General features: G+C 43.7%; 1 protein-coding gene across 1 annotated transcript; it reads left to right on the forward strand.

The window, feature by feature from the left end:
* Window positions 1-1,866: 1,866 nt before the first annotated feature.
* Window positions 1,867-16,411, forward strand: CD83 (CD83 molecule). Its single transcript, XM_071451364.1, has 5 exons — window positions 1,867-2,002; window positions 2,135-2,265; window positions 12,417-12,633; window positions 12,742-12,845; window positions 14,608-16,411. Exons 1-5 carry the CDS (start codon window positions 1,960-1,962, stop codon window positions 14,764-14,766), a joined length of 654 nt encoding a protein of 217 aa, XP_071307465.1. The 5' UTR covers window positions 1,867-1,959; the 3' UTR covers window positions 14,767-16,411.
* Window positions 16,412-19,515: the final 3,104 nt, after the last annotated feature.

The raw sequence follows: 19,515 nt of genomic DNA on the forward strand, positions 1-19,515 counted from the left end.
GGCAAGTTTGTGTGTGGCATGTACATTTCCCAGTGCTGCAGCCTGGTCCTTTACACTTACCTTCATTGCACTTCCCTGTGGGCAAACTTGAGACTCCAGGCTCAGGCTTGCCACAGCCACCCTGGCTGCTGCTGGCCAGGCCACCAGGGGAAGGACTGACCCACAGCAGGGGCAGGAGCTTGCTGTGGTTTGCTCATGGAGGTTTCCTCACGATGAAAAGGGAGACAGAGAAAGGTTGTGGCTCTTGATGGGTTTATGAAGGGTAAACACGTAGCTCTGCAGGACTCACAGAAAGAGGCCCTTGGGTGAAAGCTGAGTGCCCTTTTTGGAGATGGGCTTGATGTGTGACTGACTCGTGGGGGCAGAAAAGTCATCATTTTAGCGAAGAACAGATGTGAAATATATTAACTGGAGCCCTCTTCTCTCTAAGATTTCCTTCAGCAGACTCCCCCCCCCCCTTCTATCTTCTCAAGGGCTCTATTATTTCACACAGGAAAAAGTGATTTTCTCTCACTCTCAAGAGATCCACTGGGTTTTATATTTCACTTGTACTTTCTCAGTAATTGATTGAGGTCCTGGTCATTGAAACCAGAAAACTTAAAGAGAAAAATAAAGCTTAGAGCCTGTTATATTTACCATTATGGTCAATGAAGATAGAAGCAAAATCTTTAAAAATAAGTGGGCTATTTCAACAGTGAGGCCCCCAGTGAAATTGCTGTTTGACTTTCTTCACAGAACCAGACTGGAATTTCCAAAAGTGTTACCCACCCACAGCATTCACTCATCTGAGTAGGACTCTGAGTAGGACTTTAGCATGGTGAGGACTTGTCAAACTGACTTGTCCTCACAAAGGTTTCTAGAGGTGATTCGGATTTAGAATGCCCAGACTGGAGTGGCTTCCAGAACCTGGTTTTCAAAAGGAGCTGACCATACATTCTCCACCCATCAAATCTTAACCCCCCCTCTCCTAAACAGCTTGTCTCCATCATGATCTCAGTAGCCTCAAGACAGCAGCCACAAGCATTTTCCAAAAATAACATCAGCAACTTTCAGTTTCAGGATTTGTAAATGCTTCTGTAATCGACCTTGGACTTCCTCAAAAATTCTCAAGGGCTAAACAGCTCTCACAGATCACAGGGAAAGGATTTCCCCTCCCCCTCCAGATATCTAGAGGGGATGTCCAAATGGTTGGTTCCTCTTCTGGGAGCTGCCTTGACTATTTCCAAGATGAAATTTTCCAGCATATAATTTGTAAAGTTATGTCACTCAAGATACCTTTTTTTTGCCTAGAAAATGAGAAAATATGCTAAGAAGAGATAATGTTCTACCTCATGTGTGCCTACCTGCAGAGTTAAATGTGTAGCTCTACTGAAACACAGTTTGTTTGGCTCAGCCATGCTGATAATTCCTGTTTCGCCCTTAGCCCCAAGTCAAAGTGTTTCTGTGGTGCTGTGACCTGAGGTCTTAAATGTGATTTCAGAAATGTCACATCATAAGATCAACCTTTGCACTGACACTGTGCTGTTAGAACTGCAGAGAGAAGGCTGAGAGGGGATTTTGAGCTGGCAAGCCCTTTCCCCTAACATTTTGTCACTCAAGAGAGATTCATTGAGTGCTGGTTTTGATGGCCTTCACACCAACCCACAGCGCCCCTCAGTCAAACCTAACTCTGTTCAGATCAGTACAGAGGGGGAGAAAAAGGTGAAAAAAAGGAGATGAGTTGCTATCACTGCAAGTGTTTGCAGAAATGGGAGTGACCTCACAGATTTAAGGGGAGGAGCCTTGGTCATACATGTAGGGATTTTCCCTATGACGAAATCCTCAAGATAAGTCTGGGGGATTCCCCAGTCTGCCTTCAGAAATATCACTCTAGAAGCAGTCCCAGCTTCATTCTGATCTCACAGTCCATCCTGCAGAGAGGCACGCTGTTGCTGCTCCGTCATCTGAAGCATAAAAGCCATGTCTTTGGGAGTCTGTGCTCTGCTCATCATCCTGTGCAACGGTAAGTGAGCAGTCCTGCAATATTCCTTCTGGTCTTTCATGTTTGTTTTGTGGGGAGATGTTTCGGGAAGGAAGGCAGGAAGGATTGTGTAAGCAATCTCTTTTAAAGGTGATGTGTACCTGTGCTTTGCAGTTTGGTGCTTGATCCGTGGGACTTCTGTGATGATCCCAGATGTTGCTGTGAGATGTGCTGAGGACGTGGTGCTGCCCTGTAAAGCTCTTCAGGACTCCTCAATCTCCTACCAGACAGTGTCTTGGTATAAAGTAAGAAAAGAGTCTAAGTTATTTGAGCAGTCTGCTTTGCTTTCCTACCTGATATACTGGCTTGTCTTGTACAAAATTAGTTGTTTTCTGCAGAGGAATCCTCCCATTAGTGCAGCAGAGAGAAGGCAGCACTGCAAATCTTTGAGCTGACCATGGGAACAGGCCTTTTCTGTGTCATTGGAGATAGGCTATTTGAGCATGATTCCCTGAATTGCTCTTGGCCTGCTTTCTATCTAATTATTGCTGGCTTCTGTGGATCAAAACTCAGGTGATGCCCCATGTACCAAATACTGCCAAATACTACTCCAAAGAGGAGTCTTCCAGGATTTTCTTCAAAGCAAAAAAATGGTATTTAAGCCTCACAACATCAATGATGTTGCTCTTGTTTAATCCCCTGAAAACAGGAGATGATTTTTTCTTTGAAATAGAAGAACTGAAAAAGTAGTTGCTATTCTTTAGGAAGATTTGACTAGTGGGGTGGGCATAAGGGCAGAGTGTGAGCAGAAGGCAGATGGAGAGCTAGAAATTCCGAGTTATCTCTTTGCAGTCATGAAGTAAAAATTGCATCTTGGCTGCTCTGATTCAGAGTTTCTCTCTCCAGAGCAGGAGAGCCCTGCTGTGTACAGGAGGGGTTACAGGAATCAATCAGCTAATGGGTAGAAATGTCCCACTCAACATTACCGAGATGAAATTTCTAAGAGACGTAGAATTGCCCAGTGGCGGAGCAGGCAGCTGTTGACTGTATGGCACTGTAAATCTGCACCTCAGTGCAGAGCTTCAGCTTATGATGTGAGCCAAATTGATGGGGGAAAAAAGGAAGGTTTTGTTCTCCTCCATTCCCCCACTCCCAGCCATACACTCCTGCTGCTTATCATGGGCCACTCCTGGTGGTCCTCTTCTTACCTGTTATGTCAACTCTCTTGATTGTTATAATAGTGGAAAATCAAACTGTGAATAAACATTTTGTGGGTTACAGAGCTGAATTACTTTCCCATGTGATAGTAGAGCAATGGAAGGGAAGAGGAAAAAAAACTTATTTATGGGTGTTGAAAACCGTTAATTTATCTCTGCCGGAACCTGAAGCCACAGCCTTGGCTTCTTAGCAGTTCGGTCAGATACTCATTTCCTACAGTAACCAACAAACAGTGTTTGCCATTAGATACAGCTTCCGAGGTTGAAACTTGCAATGCATCTGATTTTCATTGCTGGTACAACAGTGAGCATCTGCCTACAGACAACTCCACCTCACAAGAGCTGTTGGGAACATCTGACTGTCAACCCACCAAGTGCAGCATCTTTTTCCAAACTGTTGAACAAAGCGCAGGTGGTAAACAGAGAGGAGAGAATAATGCTTTTGCTTGAATTTTACTATGGGATTTGGAATATGAATCAGCTTATTCTTTTTTGTTTTCTGCCTCAAAAACTGGATAAGGATCTATATTTTCCAACCAGATATGTGCTAATTATTGAAGGCTCCCTTTCTCCCAGTATCTGGGAAGGGCGGAGAGCTCATGGAAGGCAAACCATGCCGTCTGGTGGACCTGGAAGAGTTGAGAAGTGGTAGGGGGTCAGGAGGAATAAACAGAGAGGCTGACAGGACCCCAGAATAGTCTCCCTCATAGCAGTGTTGGAAGTCAACAAAAACAAAACCAGGCTGAAGTGTGGGGATACTCCAGAAGCATGTGCTTCTCCAAGTTCAGTGGGAGCTGGGAGGGCCAAGCAGCAGACAGCAGCCAAAAGCCATTCCCTGATGAAGAAGTATAAGGAAAGCCTATAAACCCAATTCTGTGTTGCCTTGTAGCTCTTTGCAGTTCCACCTGGGCACAAAATGACTGCACATGCACAGGAGGGTGGTATTTGATGATGCCTTTTATGGGGGCCCTCTCTGGTGCTGCTTTCCCTTGCATCTGTCATGCTGTCACAGTCTAGACTGCCACTGCATGTCCCCTGCCCTGTCTCTATAACCCTCACTGCCTCCATGGTCTCCTTGCTCTTCCTGCTTCAGCTGCTTGGCTCAGGAAAAGACTGGTTTTCCAGTGTCCAGCATGACAGAACCTCACACTTATTTTCTCTGCTGACACAACCAGTAGCAAAAGTCTGGCTATTGTCAGCTCTTGCCACAGTCCTCAGGGGCTGATGGCACCAACCATCCGTGGATGGCAGTCTTCTGTTTGCTTATCCCATGAGAGAGGTGGGAAGTGGGGACAGGCAGGCGGTGACGCCAGCCCGAGCCACAGTTGCAGCCATATTAGGAAAAGCAGAGCTCCAAATCTAAAAAGCCTGACTCTCCATGGGGAAAAGTAATCTAGGCTCTGTGTGTTGTGCTGAACAAGAAATACCTCTACTTATGGGGTTAGCTAAATAGGCAGGAGCTAGAAGATCTTTCTCCTCCCCTCTCTACACTTTGGCTCTGTGCTGTTGTCCCCACTCAACACTGCAAAGGAGGGTGAGGGAATGGTGGAGTGAGGCTGGGCTACCCAACACAGGTAATTACTCTGTTATTTAAAAACAACTACTGAAGGATTAATCAATAAACACCACATATAACCCCAAAGGACTAATTAAAAGGTAATTCCAACAAATTGTATGAAATTTCAAGCTGTAAAGTTCAAGCAGCTGTTAGGTGAAATCTTTTGTATGAGGTCACTTTGAACTGTGAAGTAAATGCAAGCAATTAACCTTTGCTTCTGCTGCTTTAAAAAAATGATGGTGGCAATGTTATGGTGCTGCTTGTGCAGCTGTTTGCCCAGGGTGAATGTTCTGTGAGCAAACCACTCCCTCCCACGGGCACCTCTGTGTGCTCAGACCAAATAAGGGCCAGTTTGTTACAATCTGTTAAAAAAAAAAGGTTGTATTTTAAAAGTATTTGCTGTATAGAGAAGTAATTTTATAATGGCGTTAATATTCTGGTGTCAAAATCCAACTGGGTGTAAAAAAAGATTTGCATTCAATTCCTTTGCTTTTGCTAATGTCTCATACTGCAAAAAAAAGGCATGGATGTGTTTGACCTGCTGTGCATCAAGGATTATTGTAGCTAGTTATCCTCATGCAGGAAGTCACCCGTGTAAGTAGATCTGTGCAGAACCAGGACCACAGTCAGTCAGCTCAGACAAAATGATTTTTACTTAAAAATATATGAAGTAGGCTGGCTGAACACACTGGGGAGAAGGTAGAGCACCAAGTCCTCTTCCAGCCTGGTGCAGCTCTCCTTCCATTCAATATGAGGCCATGGAAAAGAATACATAATTATGATAGTCTTAAAGTGTGGTATGTGTGAGTGCTGGGCAACCTGCAAGTCATAAACCCATATATGAGCAGTGTGGAAGTTTGCCAGCTGAGAACTGAAAACTAGGTCTTTTTTGCCTAAGCACTGGGAATTGTCTATGGAAGTGCTGGTTTGAATCTCTACAGTCCACCTACTAGACAAGAATCTGAGTAATGAAACTTTACTAACCTTTCTGCCTTGTAGGGTATTGAACGCTGAACAGTTTCTCTTTGTGAAGTACACTGAAAATGAGAACCACTTCACAGACCCTCATAATTATCACTTTATATCCAGTTTGAAAATCAAGTTTAAACACACACAAATGAAGTCCCAGTAGATATTACACTATTTTCTTCATGTGAAAGCCAGAAGAATCTTAATCTAAAATAAGTCTTGAGGACGAGGAAAGAAAGCTGTGCTTCAGTGGAGAGAAATCTGTCAACTTTATTGCACTTCCTTGAAAAATATAAAATTGTGGCAGAATAAGAGGAGGAAGTCATATTACGAAATAAGAATAAACAGTTTAGACATATAAAATTGACTGCACCTTCCTTCAAAGGAAACTACTTTTGCTAAAAGAGCATAGCTGTGATATATTAGCTTAGGTAAATATTTGCTAAATTGCTTCAGCCGGATTTCTAACCTATGCAGAGAAATGCAGTCCGGTGCTTCTCAGACATGTATTCATCCCCAAGTAGCTTCATCACGTTAATGATTTAGACAGGAAGGGACCAGCTGAAATGATTTCATGACCAAAACAATGCTTTTGTCTGACATGAGCTAAGGCTGGATGTCCTTGGCTAAAAAAAAAATCAAACCAAGCCAAATCAACTAAACAATAGTTTAGTTGTTTCGTCTATGTGAGTGAGTCAAAGGGCTTTTCCAGCTGGCTCATGTGTCATACATAGTTCCTTCACCGTTGTTTTCGGGTTAGGTTTTGGATTTTCTTTCCTCATCTCCCCCCTGCTCCCCCCCTTTTTTTACAGCACATTCAGAGTTCACTCACATGTGCCCACAATTTATGTCTGTTATTTTCAAATTTAACTTTGGTATCTCTACATGACATTGTATAGGAACCATATGGATGCACCATTAGCACTAATCAAATGTGGAAGCATTTTTTTTGTGTTGAAAAATACACCTATTAAGCAGTTTCAGCTCAGTTGTGTTTCATTATATGTTGGCTATTGGGCATTGCCAGAATTCCATATATTTTGCTTCAGAAAATAAATTCCTTCTGGCCTTATATAGAGAGTCTATAACAGTCAGAAATTTCAACTTGGCCATTATGCCTGGTATGATTTTAAACAAAAACATTTTTGCAATTATCTCACCCTCACCAAAAATAATCTGATGTTAATATGTTCCACCTTTAAACTGACATCAGTTTTGGAACTCAAAAATTTTTGCTGAAATAAAAATTTTCTTTATGGGAAAAGTGGTTTATATTGGCACTTTGATTTACCTGGAAGACAGTGTACCACTTTAGTGTGGGAAAAGTTTGATGAGAAGTTATTTAATGAGAGCAGAGAATGAGTTAGTGTGAGAACTGCTCACTTGCTCATGTTCATGATAAATATTAATTGATTAGTTGGGTGCAAGCATTACAGCAGGGCTGAATTGCCATTTTTAGGGTACTGCCATGTAATGCTGAAGCAGTTTTCAAAACAATAGCTAAAACCTAGCCAGCTAGAACTGAGCAAAATGCTCCTCCTCATTCTGCCACCTTGTTTCTTGTTCTCTGAAAAATAAACATTTGCTGAAGAGCACTTAAATTTTGGGGGCCCAATCATTCTACCTATTTCTCATAATTCATACAGTCAGAGAACAGAAATATATCAGCTCAGCTGTATTTTCAGTCAAATATATCCCAATTCAATATCCACTGTTCTTACCAAAAAGCTCCAGGCTAGGAGAAACTTAATAGGATTCAGTCAATTGATTTGAGAACATCTGTGGGCAAATCACAACCTCTTTAGACCACGTGTTTCCAAGATTTAGAGAACTAGAGTAATTTTCAATTAAACTCACTAAAACCTGACAACTAGAGCTGTGTCCTCAAGGCTGTGTCCAGTTTAGTCCTGCGTATCTCAAAGGGTGGAAATTCCACACCCTCTCTGGGCAGCCCATTCCAGTGTTCAACCACCCCTACAGTAAAAAGGGGTTTTCTTTTGCTTAAGAGGAATTTCCTAATTTCAGCTCGTGCCCATTACCTCTTTTCTTGTCTCTGAAGGCCACTGAGAAGAGTCTGCCTTCAGTTTCTCTAGCCCTCTGTTAATCAGGTTAAATCAATACTGATAAGATGATCCTCATCCTGGTCTCTTCCAGGCTGAACTATCTCTTCCACCTTCTGCTCATGGCAGGTTCTCCAAGATATTATCCATCTTTGTGCCCCTTCACTGGACTCCCTTGGATCTGTCTTGCCCTGGGAGCCCAGCACTGAACCCAGCATTCCAGGGTGTGTCTCAGCAGGGACTGAACAGAGGCTAAGGATCACCTCACTTCAGCATCTGCTGAAGATGCTCTGCCATGTGATTTCTGAAAGTCTGCCACAGACGTTGCTGAAGGACAGTTATATATGACATTAAATATAAACTCACATTTCTGCTTTTTTTTCATTTTCTTAATGGCTACTTTTATGCAGATAGGCAGAATTATGCCAAGTCCATGTTCGCCAGGAAAATTCTGGGGGAATTAACTCCCAGCAGATTGCATGCTAACAAGGCCCTTTTTGTGAAGATTGATTTAGTAGAATTTTCTACCTGTCCCCACACAAGTCATCATTTGCCTTTTGAATTTTGGTAAAGCCATTAGCAGCAAACATGGGAGCAGGAATATGCTCCTTTTCTCCTCCATTTGGAGGTGGGGAGCAGGGGAAGCTGGCATGCTGCAGTTTGCTCAGCAGTGAGGTGTAAGGGACATGAAACACAAATGAAATGTGAGAAGAAAAGATTTTTTTTCGCTGATTAAAGAAAAGGATGGTCCCTACACAAGTGGATTGCTGTCTCCGGCAGTGCTTGCTTTGATCCTGCTAAGCTTGTGTGGAATTAATTAGGTAAAACCCCCAGCATTTACCTTGGGCTGTGGTATCACCTGGAGGACACTTGGCATGAATTAGAGCTGGTTTATCATAGAAGCTTGAGCAGCAAAATTATCTGTCCAGTGAGAGAGTCTGCCAAGTAATTCACAGGAGGTGGCGAGCAAAGTGGCATTTTTGTAATTTTAATTAGGTTTGGGGTGGGAAAGAGGTTATCTTGAATAGAGCAAGAGGCAGAACAATGACCTTACTGAACATCTCATGGACTTCCTTTTATACAGCTGGGATATGAGGATGCACTCTGCAAATTTGCTCAGATGTTTACTCGCTATGTAGAGAATTTAAAAAGGGAGGGGGCGTTTTGTTTTGTTTTGTTTTTTCTATAAAGATAACAGGAGATAAGATTGCTGTGGAAAAACGCTTGGTTCAGGCATCAGAGAAAAGGTTGCTGTGTCCTCTGAGTAGGGGTGGATGCACCGCCTGCAGAGGCTGGAAAAATGCCACCAGATGTCTCTGCAGCCTAAAAAATGTTGGGATGCTGCTGGGCACACAGCACGCCTGCAGACTGCCTTGCCTCCTGCCCTCGCCCTTCAGTAAAGAGGAGATTTAATGGAGGAAGAAAGGCGTGCAAACCCTGAGTTAAACCCACACATGACCCCTTCCTCCTCCTCCTCCCCAAATTCAAGAACTCAAGGTTCACAACGCCCATGTGGGTCACCAGTGGTTTCTCAGCAAGTGAGGGAGCCAGATGAGGCCACAAAGTAACTTTTTCTTCTTGTTTTGGGGAAAAGCATGTTGTTAGTGCAGTTTCATGACACTGCTTTGCCTTACACAGAGCACGTCTAAGGCAAAATTCTGACAGTCTTGTCTGCAGGGACACCATCATTGTGCTTGCAACAGCAGCCAAGCACCTTGGAGGCTTTGGAGGCAATAATCAATCCTATCCTTCACTGTTCCCATGAAATAGGGAAGTTCAGTCATTTACCCAAAATCTCACTTGGCATAAGTGCAGGGTCAGGCATGGGATGCATGGACTTAATTGAGTTCTACCCTTTAGGAGCAGTGCTGATTGCAATTGCATACAGAAAGATCAAAGTGTTTTCTCATTCCCAGATCTCAACCACAAGAATCACACCACCATTTACCACCCAGGACACCAATTATTTATGCTGCCAGTAAATGAAAGGAAGAAACAAAACCAAAAATCCCTAAACAAATCTAATTTTTTGTGTGTAGCTCAGACCTCCTATCTGCAATTTAGGGCAATGCAAAGGGTAGCCAGGCTGGTTCCTTTTATTGCCCTGTGGGCAGTTTTAAATTTCACTGAGGAAGGGGGTGGTAAGGGAAGGGAGAGTGGCAAAAATTAGATCTGAGGGAGGTCAACTATATCCACTTAGCTGCTATTGACCTAGTTGTAACCAGAGCTGAGCCCAGCCTGGGTATTGGAATTCCTCTGGCCACGTCTCTGACAATGTGCAAAGTCTGAAAATACCTAAATCCCTGTAGCACAGTGAAGTCCCTGGGGCCTGAAAAGCACCATACATACTGCTTGTCTTGTAGCTGCTTAGGGTGGAGTGTAGTAAGAAAGGGAAGCTGGGGTAAATTTACTAGGGGATTAAGGGGAAGATTCTTCCCTCTTTCTGGGTAAAGTGTGGAAAGCCCCAGGAAATTACTGCTCTGTGTTTCAGTTGATGCACTGAAAACCCCAAAACCTTTCTGAGAAAGAATCTTTACAATTAAGGAAATTTTGTGCTTTAGTCTCATTCCTCAGTTCCTGAAAAGTTCCCCAATTTGCAGCTTGTTTTACACCATTTAGGCTACAAAAATAGCAATGTTGAAGGGAGTATGAGACCCTTGCTTCTCTCCAGACTCTCGAGTGTGCTTTCCTCCTGCAAACACATGAAAGGGAAACCAGATACTCCTAGCCTCAGTATGAGAAAGTTGTGTTAATTTTAATAACTTACAGTGTAACTGTTATACCCTGATGCAGTAGCTGTGCTGATAGAAAGTAAGCACCAACATATGACCCAAAAATGTGTCTATTAAAATAAAATAATAATAATAAAAAGCCTTGGCTTACATTAGTTATACATTTGGCTGAAATGCTGAGCCTTGGACTTATGAGCTGGCTCTAGCTCTGCTGGTCCACAGAAAGATTGAATTCATTACTTGGGAAGCCTTTATGGAGGGCATGCTGCCTCAAATCCCAGGGAGCAACTTGGATGAATAAGAATGGACACAGGCTAATTCAAACCCTTCTTCCACCTTTCAAATCAACTTAGTGATTTCTCTCTTCTTTGTGGTTCCCAGCCAATTGTCATTTTCAGTGCATCCTATCGCCCTGCAGTACGAACTGTTCTGGGAATACACTTCATTCCTCCAGCAGCCTCTCAGCAACACCAAGGAATGTAGCTCTTCTGGTTACAATTAAGAAATTCAACATACAAATGCTCCCCAAGTGCACGAGAACCTGCTTGTGACCTTCACACAATCTGAAGGAGTCAAAGCAATTTTTTGTTCCTTGGTTCCCGTCATGAGAGGAAGGGAGGGAAGTGGGGTGGGGGGAAACCTCCATTCCTCCAGAGAGGCAGGATGGTTTCAGGGGTCAGCTACATAGAAACTGGCACAGGAAAGTTCAGTTTCCAGGGCTGCATTCCCACAGAGAACTCTGGGCTGCAGAGCCACTGGGAGGATGCCAATGCTTGGCAGAGCCCTCGTGCAGTGGCACACTTGCTGGGTGAGCAGGTTTAATTGTCACCACTGCGCGGCAGAAGGTGTGCTGGCAGGGCAGGCACAGGCAGCAGTGGGGCCTCCCTGCCTGCTGCCATGCTCTCCTGAGCACCTCTGGTCCCCAGGGCCACCGCTAAGCACCTGGGTAGGGCTGTCTCTTGCTGCCTCTGCTCCATCCCATGGACTGTGTCTCTTGGTCTGAACTCTTCTGGGGCCTCTGCATGGGCCCACTGAGAGCAGACTCTACCCCTGCCATCTGTCATGTTGCTGTCCATGTGTGAGGGGGTACCAGTCGCTGGTTTTTCTGGGTCTGGATTGAAGGCACTTGAGACAGTAATTCGTGTTTGGACTCAAGTGTTTATTATTTCTTATCAGTAAAACAGTCTCATTACTGTGAGTTTGGCAGCTTTTCATTAGCAAGGCACAAAATGGCTAACAGACTCTTGTTACAAGGTCTTTTAAGACTAAACTATCCAATTAAGAATTGACACCTAGATTATTTTCCCTTTTAACCCAATAACTGATCCCAAAGAGCCTGCAATGTGGACTTTTCTGCCCAATTACAAAATGCCACCCAAACCCATGAAAAGGAAGGAAGAAGAAGCATGAAGGAGAAACTCAGGACGACACCCTGTGCTCTCCATCTTGCTTCCATCCACAACATACTAAAAATCCCAAAACCTAAATTTCTCACCAAGTGATACACCTACACTACTCTCTATAATCTATTTCACACTTTTGGGGATTCTAGTTTATCTTGAAATCTAGGAAACTTTCTCCATGAATGAGGGTCAAAGTCAGTGCTCCCCTGGGGCTCAGGGCACCCCAGAGCAGAGAGAGAAATATTCCCGGTGCCCTGGGTTTCCACACATGTCAGGCAGCTTAAGAAGTTATTACAGAATAGTTCTGTAATTCCTATTTATAGAGTCCATTTAAGCAAAACCCCATATACTGTTGGATTGCAAGCATGAATATATTAAATGGATTTGTTCTTGTGCTCCCTCCTGCCTCTCCTCAGGCTCTGCATTTTCAGCCATAAGCTGTCTTTAAAATTTTCTTTACCCTAAAACTGAGGATGACACTGTTGCTCAAGAAGAGAAATATATTTGTGTTTTCCAGATGGCTGGAGACAGCGAAGGAATAGCATGGAAAGTCCTTGATATGGAATCTCATTTTCCACAAGAAGCTGGGGGGTCCTTGGAGCTCTCCAATGACACCTCCTTTTCACTGAGGATCAGAAATGCGACTGGCCGAAGCAGTGGGACGTACAAGTGCACTCTGGGGGAGCAGAACGGAGAACGCAACCTGAGCAGCTCAGTCACGTTAAAAGTAACAGGTACAGTGCAGAACTTTGACTGTCCCATGCTCCATGTCAGGAAGGTAGCAGTTTTAAAATATTTTACAAACACCAGATCAATATAACCCATATTGCTTTACATTTTAGGTTGCCCTGGAATAGAAGAGGACAAACTAAAAAAATACAAAGGCGAGCTCTTCATGCTGACTTGCCTTGGGATTTTTTACTTGCTGCTCATCTTCTTTACCTGTGTAAGTAATTCTCTTTCTCATAAGCAAAGCAACAATACCAACCAAAATACCCCCACTCATTTTCTCTGCTAGCACTGCTTAAGCACAGCTGATCTGAATTTGGTTTCCATACTTAATTTATGATTAAACTCAGGTACACAAGGATAGAGTTCCAAAGAGAGCGAACTGCACTCTTATCTAACTCTGTTTAAACTCAAACTATCAGTTATTTTCCTGCACTCTCACTGCTCATTTCTGCTTCCAGTTACTCTGTGTAAACTACTTATCAGTTTAAGGGCATGGCAATAGGTCTTCTGGTTTAGTACCTGGGAACAGCATTTGTCCAAGATGGAGGCACAGACCTCTGGGAGCCCTTCCCCACCTGTGGAATTACTTCATGTGGTGGCATGATGGACATGTCCAAGTCCACCAACTTTTTGCCTCAGTTTCCACACTGGTAAATTGGTGTCAACCCCACTTCAGACAAGCATTTTTGTGAAGTCGCATCTTTCTTGTTGAACAGACATTTTTAAAATACATGGCGAAAAATCTCATTGAGGAGTTTATCCATACCTTTCCTGCTGGGTGGTAGTTCTGGGAAAGGAAGGGAGAGGAGGTTCTTGGGAAGCTCACTCCACAGAAGAAAAACTATGCTTTGGGTGCAGTGGCAGTGAAGTCACCTGGCTCAGAGGTAGCAGGAATCTACCTGTGCATCACTGGCTGCATTTGTAATAAAAACCAAACCAGAACCAGCCCCTGCATTTTGGGAGGTCAGATTTAACTTTTGCTGCCTGTTTCATACTTGCCTCCTTGTTTTGCTCCTCAGCAGATGAATCATAACTGTTGATCAGAGTGTATCTAATTAGCTGTGCTAAATGTAGCTTTCCATGTATCTTCAGGGAGCAATTAAATTTATGCCTGTCTCTTTTTTAGATTGACAATTCTGCCAGTAATTTGTGCCATTCAGACGAAAGTTTGATGAGATAAATCTTGTAGGAATTTGTTAGGATGGAAGCATGAAAGCAAGGATATCACTCAGAAGAGACAGATGCCTCACATTCTTCTCGCTGTCCTGAAAGAATTTCAGATCTCTACAGAAATCTCTCCTCCCCTTACAAAAAAAAAAAAAAAAACCAAAAAAAAAAAACAGTCCCAGTTTTAGTGGTGCAGTTATAAAAAGCAGAGCTGTGTAGTGAAGATAATCGCTCTGGTGGAATTATGTGTATCTTACTTTTGGGTGAGGCCCCGTCTCAGATATCAACCTACCTTTCATCAAAATTTAATATTGACCTGATCTCACAAGTGAGGTTCATTATTTAAAATGCCTGTTAAGTTCTTACAGGTTGCCTTGTCTTCTTCTTTAGTGAAGATTGTGCCTTATCTCCACTAAACTCAACAGCAACATTCACTTTAGAACTCGTGAATTGGCAGGACTGGAGCTTTACTTTGACAATTTGATGAAAATATTTCAGGCACTGGCTTGCATTGAAGGCAGGTGGAAGGGCCCTTGAAATAGCTTGATGCAAGGCCTGTTGAGATGAAAATGTGAATGAAATATACATTTTCTTTTTTGACTGAGGCTTTTGTCCTACAAAGTTAATTGATTTAGCAAGAAACAGCAACTTTTATTGGTACTGGGTGCTTCCAGTGACAAACAAATGGGAAAGGTGTAATGAGCCAGGGTTAGCAAAGAGAAAAAAGAAAACCTTCAAATGTTTTTTTTTTTAATTGTCGTTCATAGGAATTCTCAGTTTTAAGCTTTCCTTTGTGTTTTCTCTTTTAGACATGTCTAAGAAAAGAGAGTATGTCTCCCAATTACCAAAAAACCAGACCAGATATGAAGCACATGCTTACCCTCATCAATGTACGTGAAATAACAACTTTCCAGCATTTAAACAGCGACAGCACTTGCAAAAATGAGCTCACTTCAAGTTCTGTGTAAGCTGACGTTGATGGCACTGTGGACTCATCAGTAAACACAAGCTGGATGGCTGAGTGGTATGGAGAGGAAATAAATGATAATATTTATTGTCTCTTCAGAGATTATATGAGGATAATATGGTCTCTTCAGAACAGCCTGAAAGTACAGGTACCTTGTCAGTGATCTGCTTGTGCTGGACAAGCCTTCGACAAGCACTTATGCACTACGGTAACTTTTGAGAGTTAGTCAGCTAAAAAATATTTATACAGCTACGCAACATGATACAATGCTGTTATGAGGTTGGTATCAACTTTATTTCATTTTGCTGTGAAGCTCTCCTTTTTTGAGCAAGAATATGCTTCTAACATGAAGACTGAGTTGTAGGGAGGCCATGGCTGTGCAAAGCCAGCAGATGAAGCTCTTCACTGGACTGATATCTCCCACCTTTCTGAAGCAAACACAGCAGGTGCTGTGGTATGAAAAGAAATGTGTGCAGGGCTGTCTCTGATCTGAGCCTGATCCTGGATGGAGTTCCTTTACTGCAAATGAGATGCAATCCATCATGTGATGTTCAAATAGGCTGAAGAGGTAACTTCATGCTCTTGCACTGGAAGGATCAAAGCAATATTCACTCTTAAATCTTAGAGTGACAGGCTGAGAAGGAAGATTTTCTCAAAATCTTTCTGGACTGAATAAACTTTTTATTTCAGCAGGAAAAATAGGGACATATTTTCCAGATTAATCTATAGGAAGCTTCAATGAGACTGTTAATCTCAAATAAGAATGAAGAAGACTCTGATATTAAAGACATGTAAAGATGATTTATTGTGTGGTTTACAGAACACGGAGCCAAACATAGGCAACACTTATGTCAGTCAAGTTACACGAGTGAGGACATTTCTTCCATGTCTTGGAAGAAATCAACCAACCATGTCTTTGGGATGTACTAAGATACATACATGGATTAGTATGAGATACACGAGTGGAAGATGGGACATATGAGCTTTTGGTGTTGGCAGTGTATGTATGTGAAAAAAGGACATGAGAAAAGCTGAACTCGGGCACACCATGAAGGGGAGAGAAGATTTGTTCTTTTGGACCAAACTGCAAGTGATCTAGGCTCTGAATCCAAGGAACCTTCCTCTATTGGATTGCTAGTGTGGAAGGTGAAGGAAAAGGACTCTAAAGTGACTGTGGTTGCTTATGCCATAATGTCAGAATTTGAGCCCAAACATCAGAACTTGTACACCCTGAGGAGCACAGTCTTAAAAAAATACTTCAAGAACTGACCAGCAACATTAGAATTTTTTATGCAGTTTGGAATTCCAGACTGTCCAGGTAGACAAAAAGATCTTTCTGTAATCCTTTGACTAATTTTGAAGTGTTGATGGGAAGAAAGCTGTACATCACTCAGCACTGGCTCTGGGAGCAGGATAGATGTCTGCATTGCTGGAGTCCAAGAGGCTCCTGACCAGAATGACTTATAGTTACAAGGGATATGCAAATTGCCTAGAACATAGCAAAGTAATTCCACATTGCTTTTTTTTTTTTTCCTGTAATTTTTACATTTAAATGTGTGTAGGATACTTGAAGTAAAAATTCAGACATAACCTACCATTTGGTTTTGTGTGCTACATTTGGCAAATAAACCCAGGAAAACTCCGTATCAATTGCATTTTATTTTACAACTAGCGTAATTACATCAAATAAGGTAGAGATGTGATTCAGCCTCTTCTGCAGGAAAAAAGCATGTATGTGTGCATAACTGATTAAGCAATGGATAATTTTATGCACTTCTATGGACGTAGCACCATTTAAATTTTCATCAAAATTTTACTTTCTGTCCAAAGTACATTATAACACACCTGTTCCCTACCAAAGGCAAGTCAGTAGGGAAAACACAAAGGTGTTTCAGTCTGCTCACAGTTACTTTTAGACATGGCCCACCACCCTGGGTGACCTGTATGTTTAGGGGGCAAAAAAGATGAAATGAAGGCGTATGTGTTTCTCTCTTTGGTCAGAAAGGCTTAATCCCCAACAGTCATAGTTTGTTGGGGTTTATTGTCATAGAATGCTAAGAGGCTGGAATAGGTCTTAAAGATCACCTAGTCCCAGCCCCCCTGCCATGGACAGGGGCACCTGCCACTACATCAGGTTGCCCAAGGCCTTATGCTGCCTGGCTTTGAACACTGCCAGGGATGGGGCATCCACAGCCTCCCTGGGCAACCTGTTCCAGGGTCTCACCACCCTCAAAATATTTCTTCCTAATCTCTAGCCTAAATTTCCCCTCTTTCAATTTGTACCCATTAGTCCTGTCCTACAGCTCTTGATAAAGAGTCCCTCTGACTTCCTTGAAGGCCCCCCTCAGATACTGGAGGGTTGCTATGAGGTGTCCACAAAACCTTCTCTTCTCCAGATTTTCTTAGCCTGTCTTTGTAGGAGAGGAGCTCCAGTCCTCTTGTCAACTTTGTGGCTCTCCTCTGGACTTAGTTCAGTGGTTCCATGTCCTTCCATATCCAGGTCCTATGGGGGGACCCCATAGCTGGATCCAGCCCTGCTGGTGGATCCAGGTGGGGTCTCACCAGAGCAGAGCAGAGGGGCAGAATCCCCTCCCTCACCCTGCTGGCCACTCTCCTTTGGATGCAGCACAGGATTCCATTGGGTTTCTGGGCTATGAGCGCACACTGCGCTCATGTGAGTTTTTTGTTAAGTATCACCCTCTAGTGATACTTAACTTCTCTGCAGGGCTGCTTTCAATTCTCTGCCCATCCTCGGGGTGTGTCTGAGATTGCCACAATCCGTGTACAGGGCCTTGCACTTAGTTTTGCTGCACTTCATGAGGTTTGCACAGGTCCACCTCTCAAGCCCATCCACGTTCCTCTGGATGGCAACCCTTCCCTTCAGCATGTCTAACACACCACACTGCTTGGTGTTGTCAGCAAACTTTCTGAAGGTTCATGCTCTATTCCACTGGCCATGTCACCAACAGCCTGGTTTTTGGTAGCAGGGGGGCCACAAAGATGGCTCCTGTTGGAAGCTACTGGAAGCTTCCACCATGTCCAGCAGAGCTAATCCTTGATGGCTCTGAAGATGGACATGCTGCTGGCCAAGGCTGGGCCAATTAGAAATGATGGTAATGTCTCTGTGATGACATATTTAAGAAGAAAATCAAAACAAAGTCTTGGGTTTTGCTTCTAGTCAGGAGGAGAGAATATGTGAGGGAAACAACATAGTGACAAGGTCAGTGGAGAAGGAGGGCAGGAGGTGCTCCAGGTGCCAGAGCTGAGATTCCTCTGCAGGCCGTGGTGAGACCACGGTGAAGCAGCCGTGCCCCTGCAGCCCATGGGGATCCACAGGGCATGCAGAGATCCACCCACAGCCCGTGGGGGAGCTGCCCATGCCAGAGCAGGTGGATGCCTGGAGGAGGCTGTGGTCCAGTGGGAGACCCAGTGGAGAGAAGGAGTCCCTGCTTCCAGGCTGGAGCAGCCTGTCCTGGGAGGACTGCATCGCATGGAAATAGGCCCATGTCACAGCAGTGTTGGGAGGGCTGTCTGTCTGCCTGTGGGAAGGACTCACGTTTGCAGCAAGTGTGGTTGGGCTGCTGCTCATGAGAGTAGACCCACACTGGGGAAGCTCACAGGGAGCTGTCTCCTGTGGGAGGGACCCCACAGTCTCATGGGGGAAGGACTCCTCTTCTGGAGCAGTGGAAGAAAATCTTGGTGATGAACTGACCAAAACCCCATGCCCTTTTTCCCTGCATTGTCGGTGGGAAGGAAGGAGAAGTTGGGGGAAGACAGTGTTTTACAGGCTTTACTTCTCATTATCCTCCTCTGATTTTATTAGAAATAAAATTCCCTTTGCAATCTAAGTTGAGCCGGTTTTGCCCTTGAAGTGTTTCTCCCAGTCCTTATCTCACTCATGAAGCATTTGTTAACTTTTCCCCTCTCTGCTGCCTAGCTGTAACAGAGGAGGGTGACCGAGTGACACTTGTGGGTGCGTGGTGTTGGGCCAGTGTCAAACTCTGACATTTTTTTTTTAAATGGGGGTTATATCTCTTTTTCCAGTCATTGAGGACTTTACTTGACTGACACAATTTCTCAAAACTGCTGGCTTAGAAAGTTTGCCAGCTCCCTCAGGACCTGCAGATGATTCTTGTTGAGTCCCATGGACTTGTGCATATTCAAGTTCCTTAGATGGCCTCAAATCTGAGAGGGCTCAGGGTCTTCATTTTCCCAGTCCTTATGTCTGTCTTTCTTGACTTGGGTGATGTGGCTGGAACACTTGTTGTTGAAGAATGAGGCATAGAAGTCATTGAGAACCTCAGCTTTCTCTTTGTCCAGGGTAGCTAGGTCTCCTGTTTCCTTCTGGAGAGAGCCCACATTATCCCTAGTTTTCTTTTGCTTGCAACATATCTATAGAAACCCTTTCTGTTATCTTTGATATCCTTGGACAAATCCAAATTTAACTGGGCCTTGTCCCTTGCTTGCCATACAATTTCCCTGTATTCCTCCTGGATTGCCCACTCTTGATTCCTCTTCCTGAAAGCTTTGTTTTCCTCTCTGAGCTTGCTCAGCATCTCCTTGTCCACGCATGAAGGCCTCTTGGCATTTTTCCTGATTTCTCTCTTGCTGGAATCCATTGATCTTGAGCTTGGAGGAAGTGATCCTTGAAATTCAGCCAACATTCTCGGGCCTCTCTGCTTTCCAGGACTCTATGGAGCAGGTCCTTGAAGAGGCCAAAGGTCTGCTCTCCTGATGTCTGGGGCAGTGA

Source organism: Agelaius tricolor, unplaced genomic scaffold (genome assembly GCF_023055355.1).
Source record: "Agelaius tricolor isolate 1412-34295 unplaced genomic scaffold, bAgeTri1.0.p SCAF_2, whole genome shotgun sequence".
Lineage (NCBI taxonomy): Eukaryota > Metazoa > Chordata > Aves > Passeriformes > Icteridae > Agelaius > Agelaius tricolor.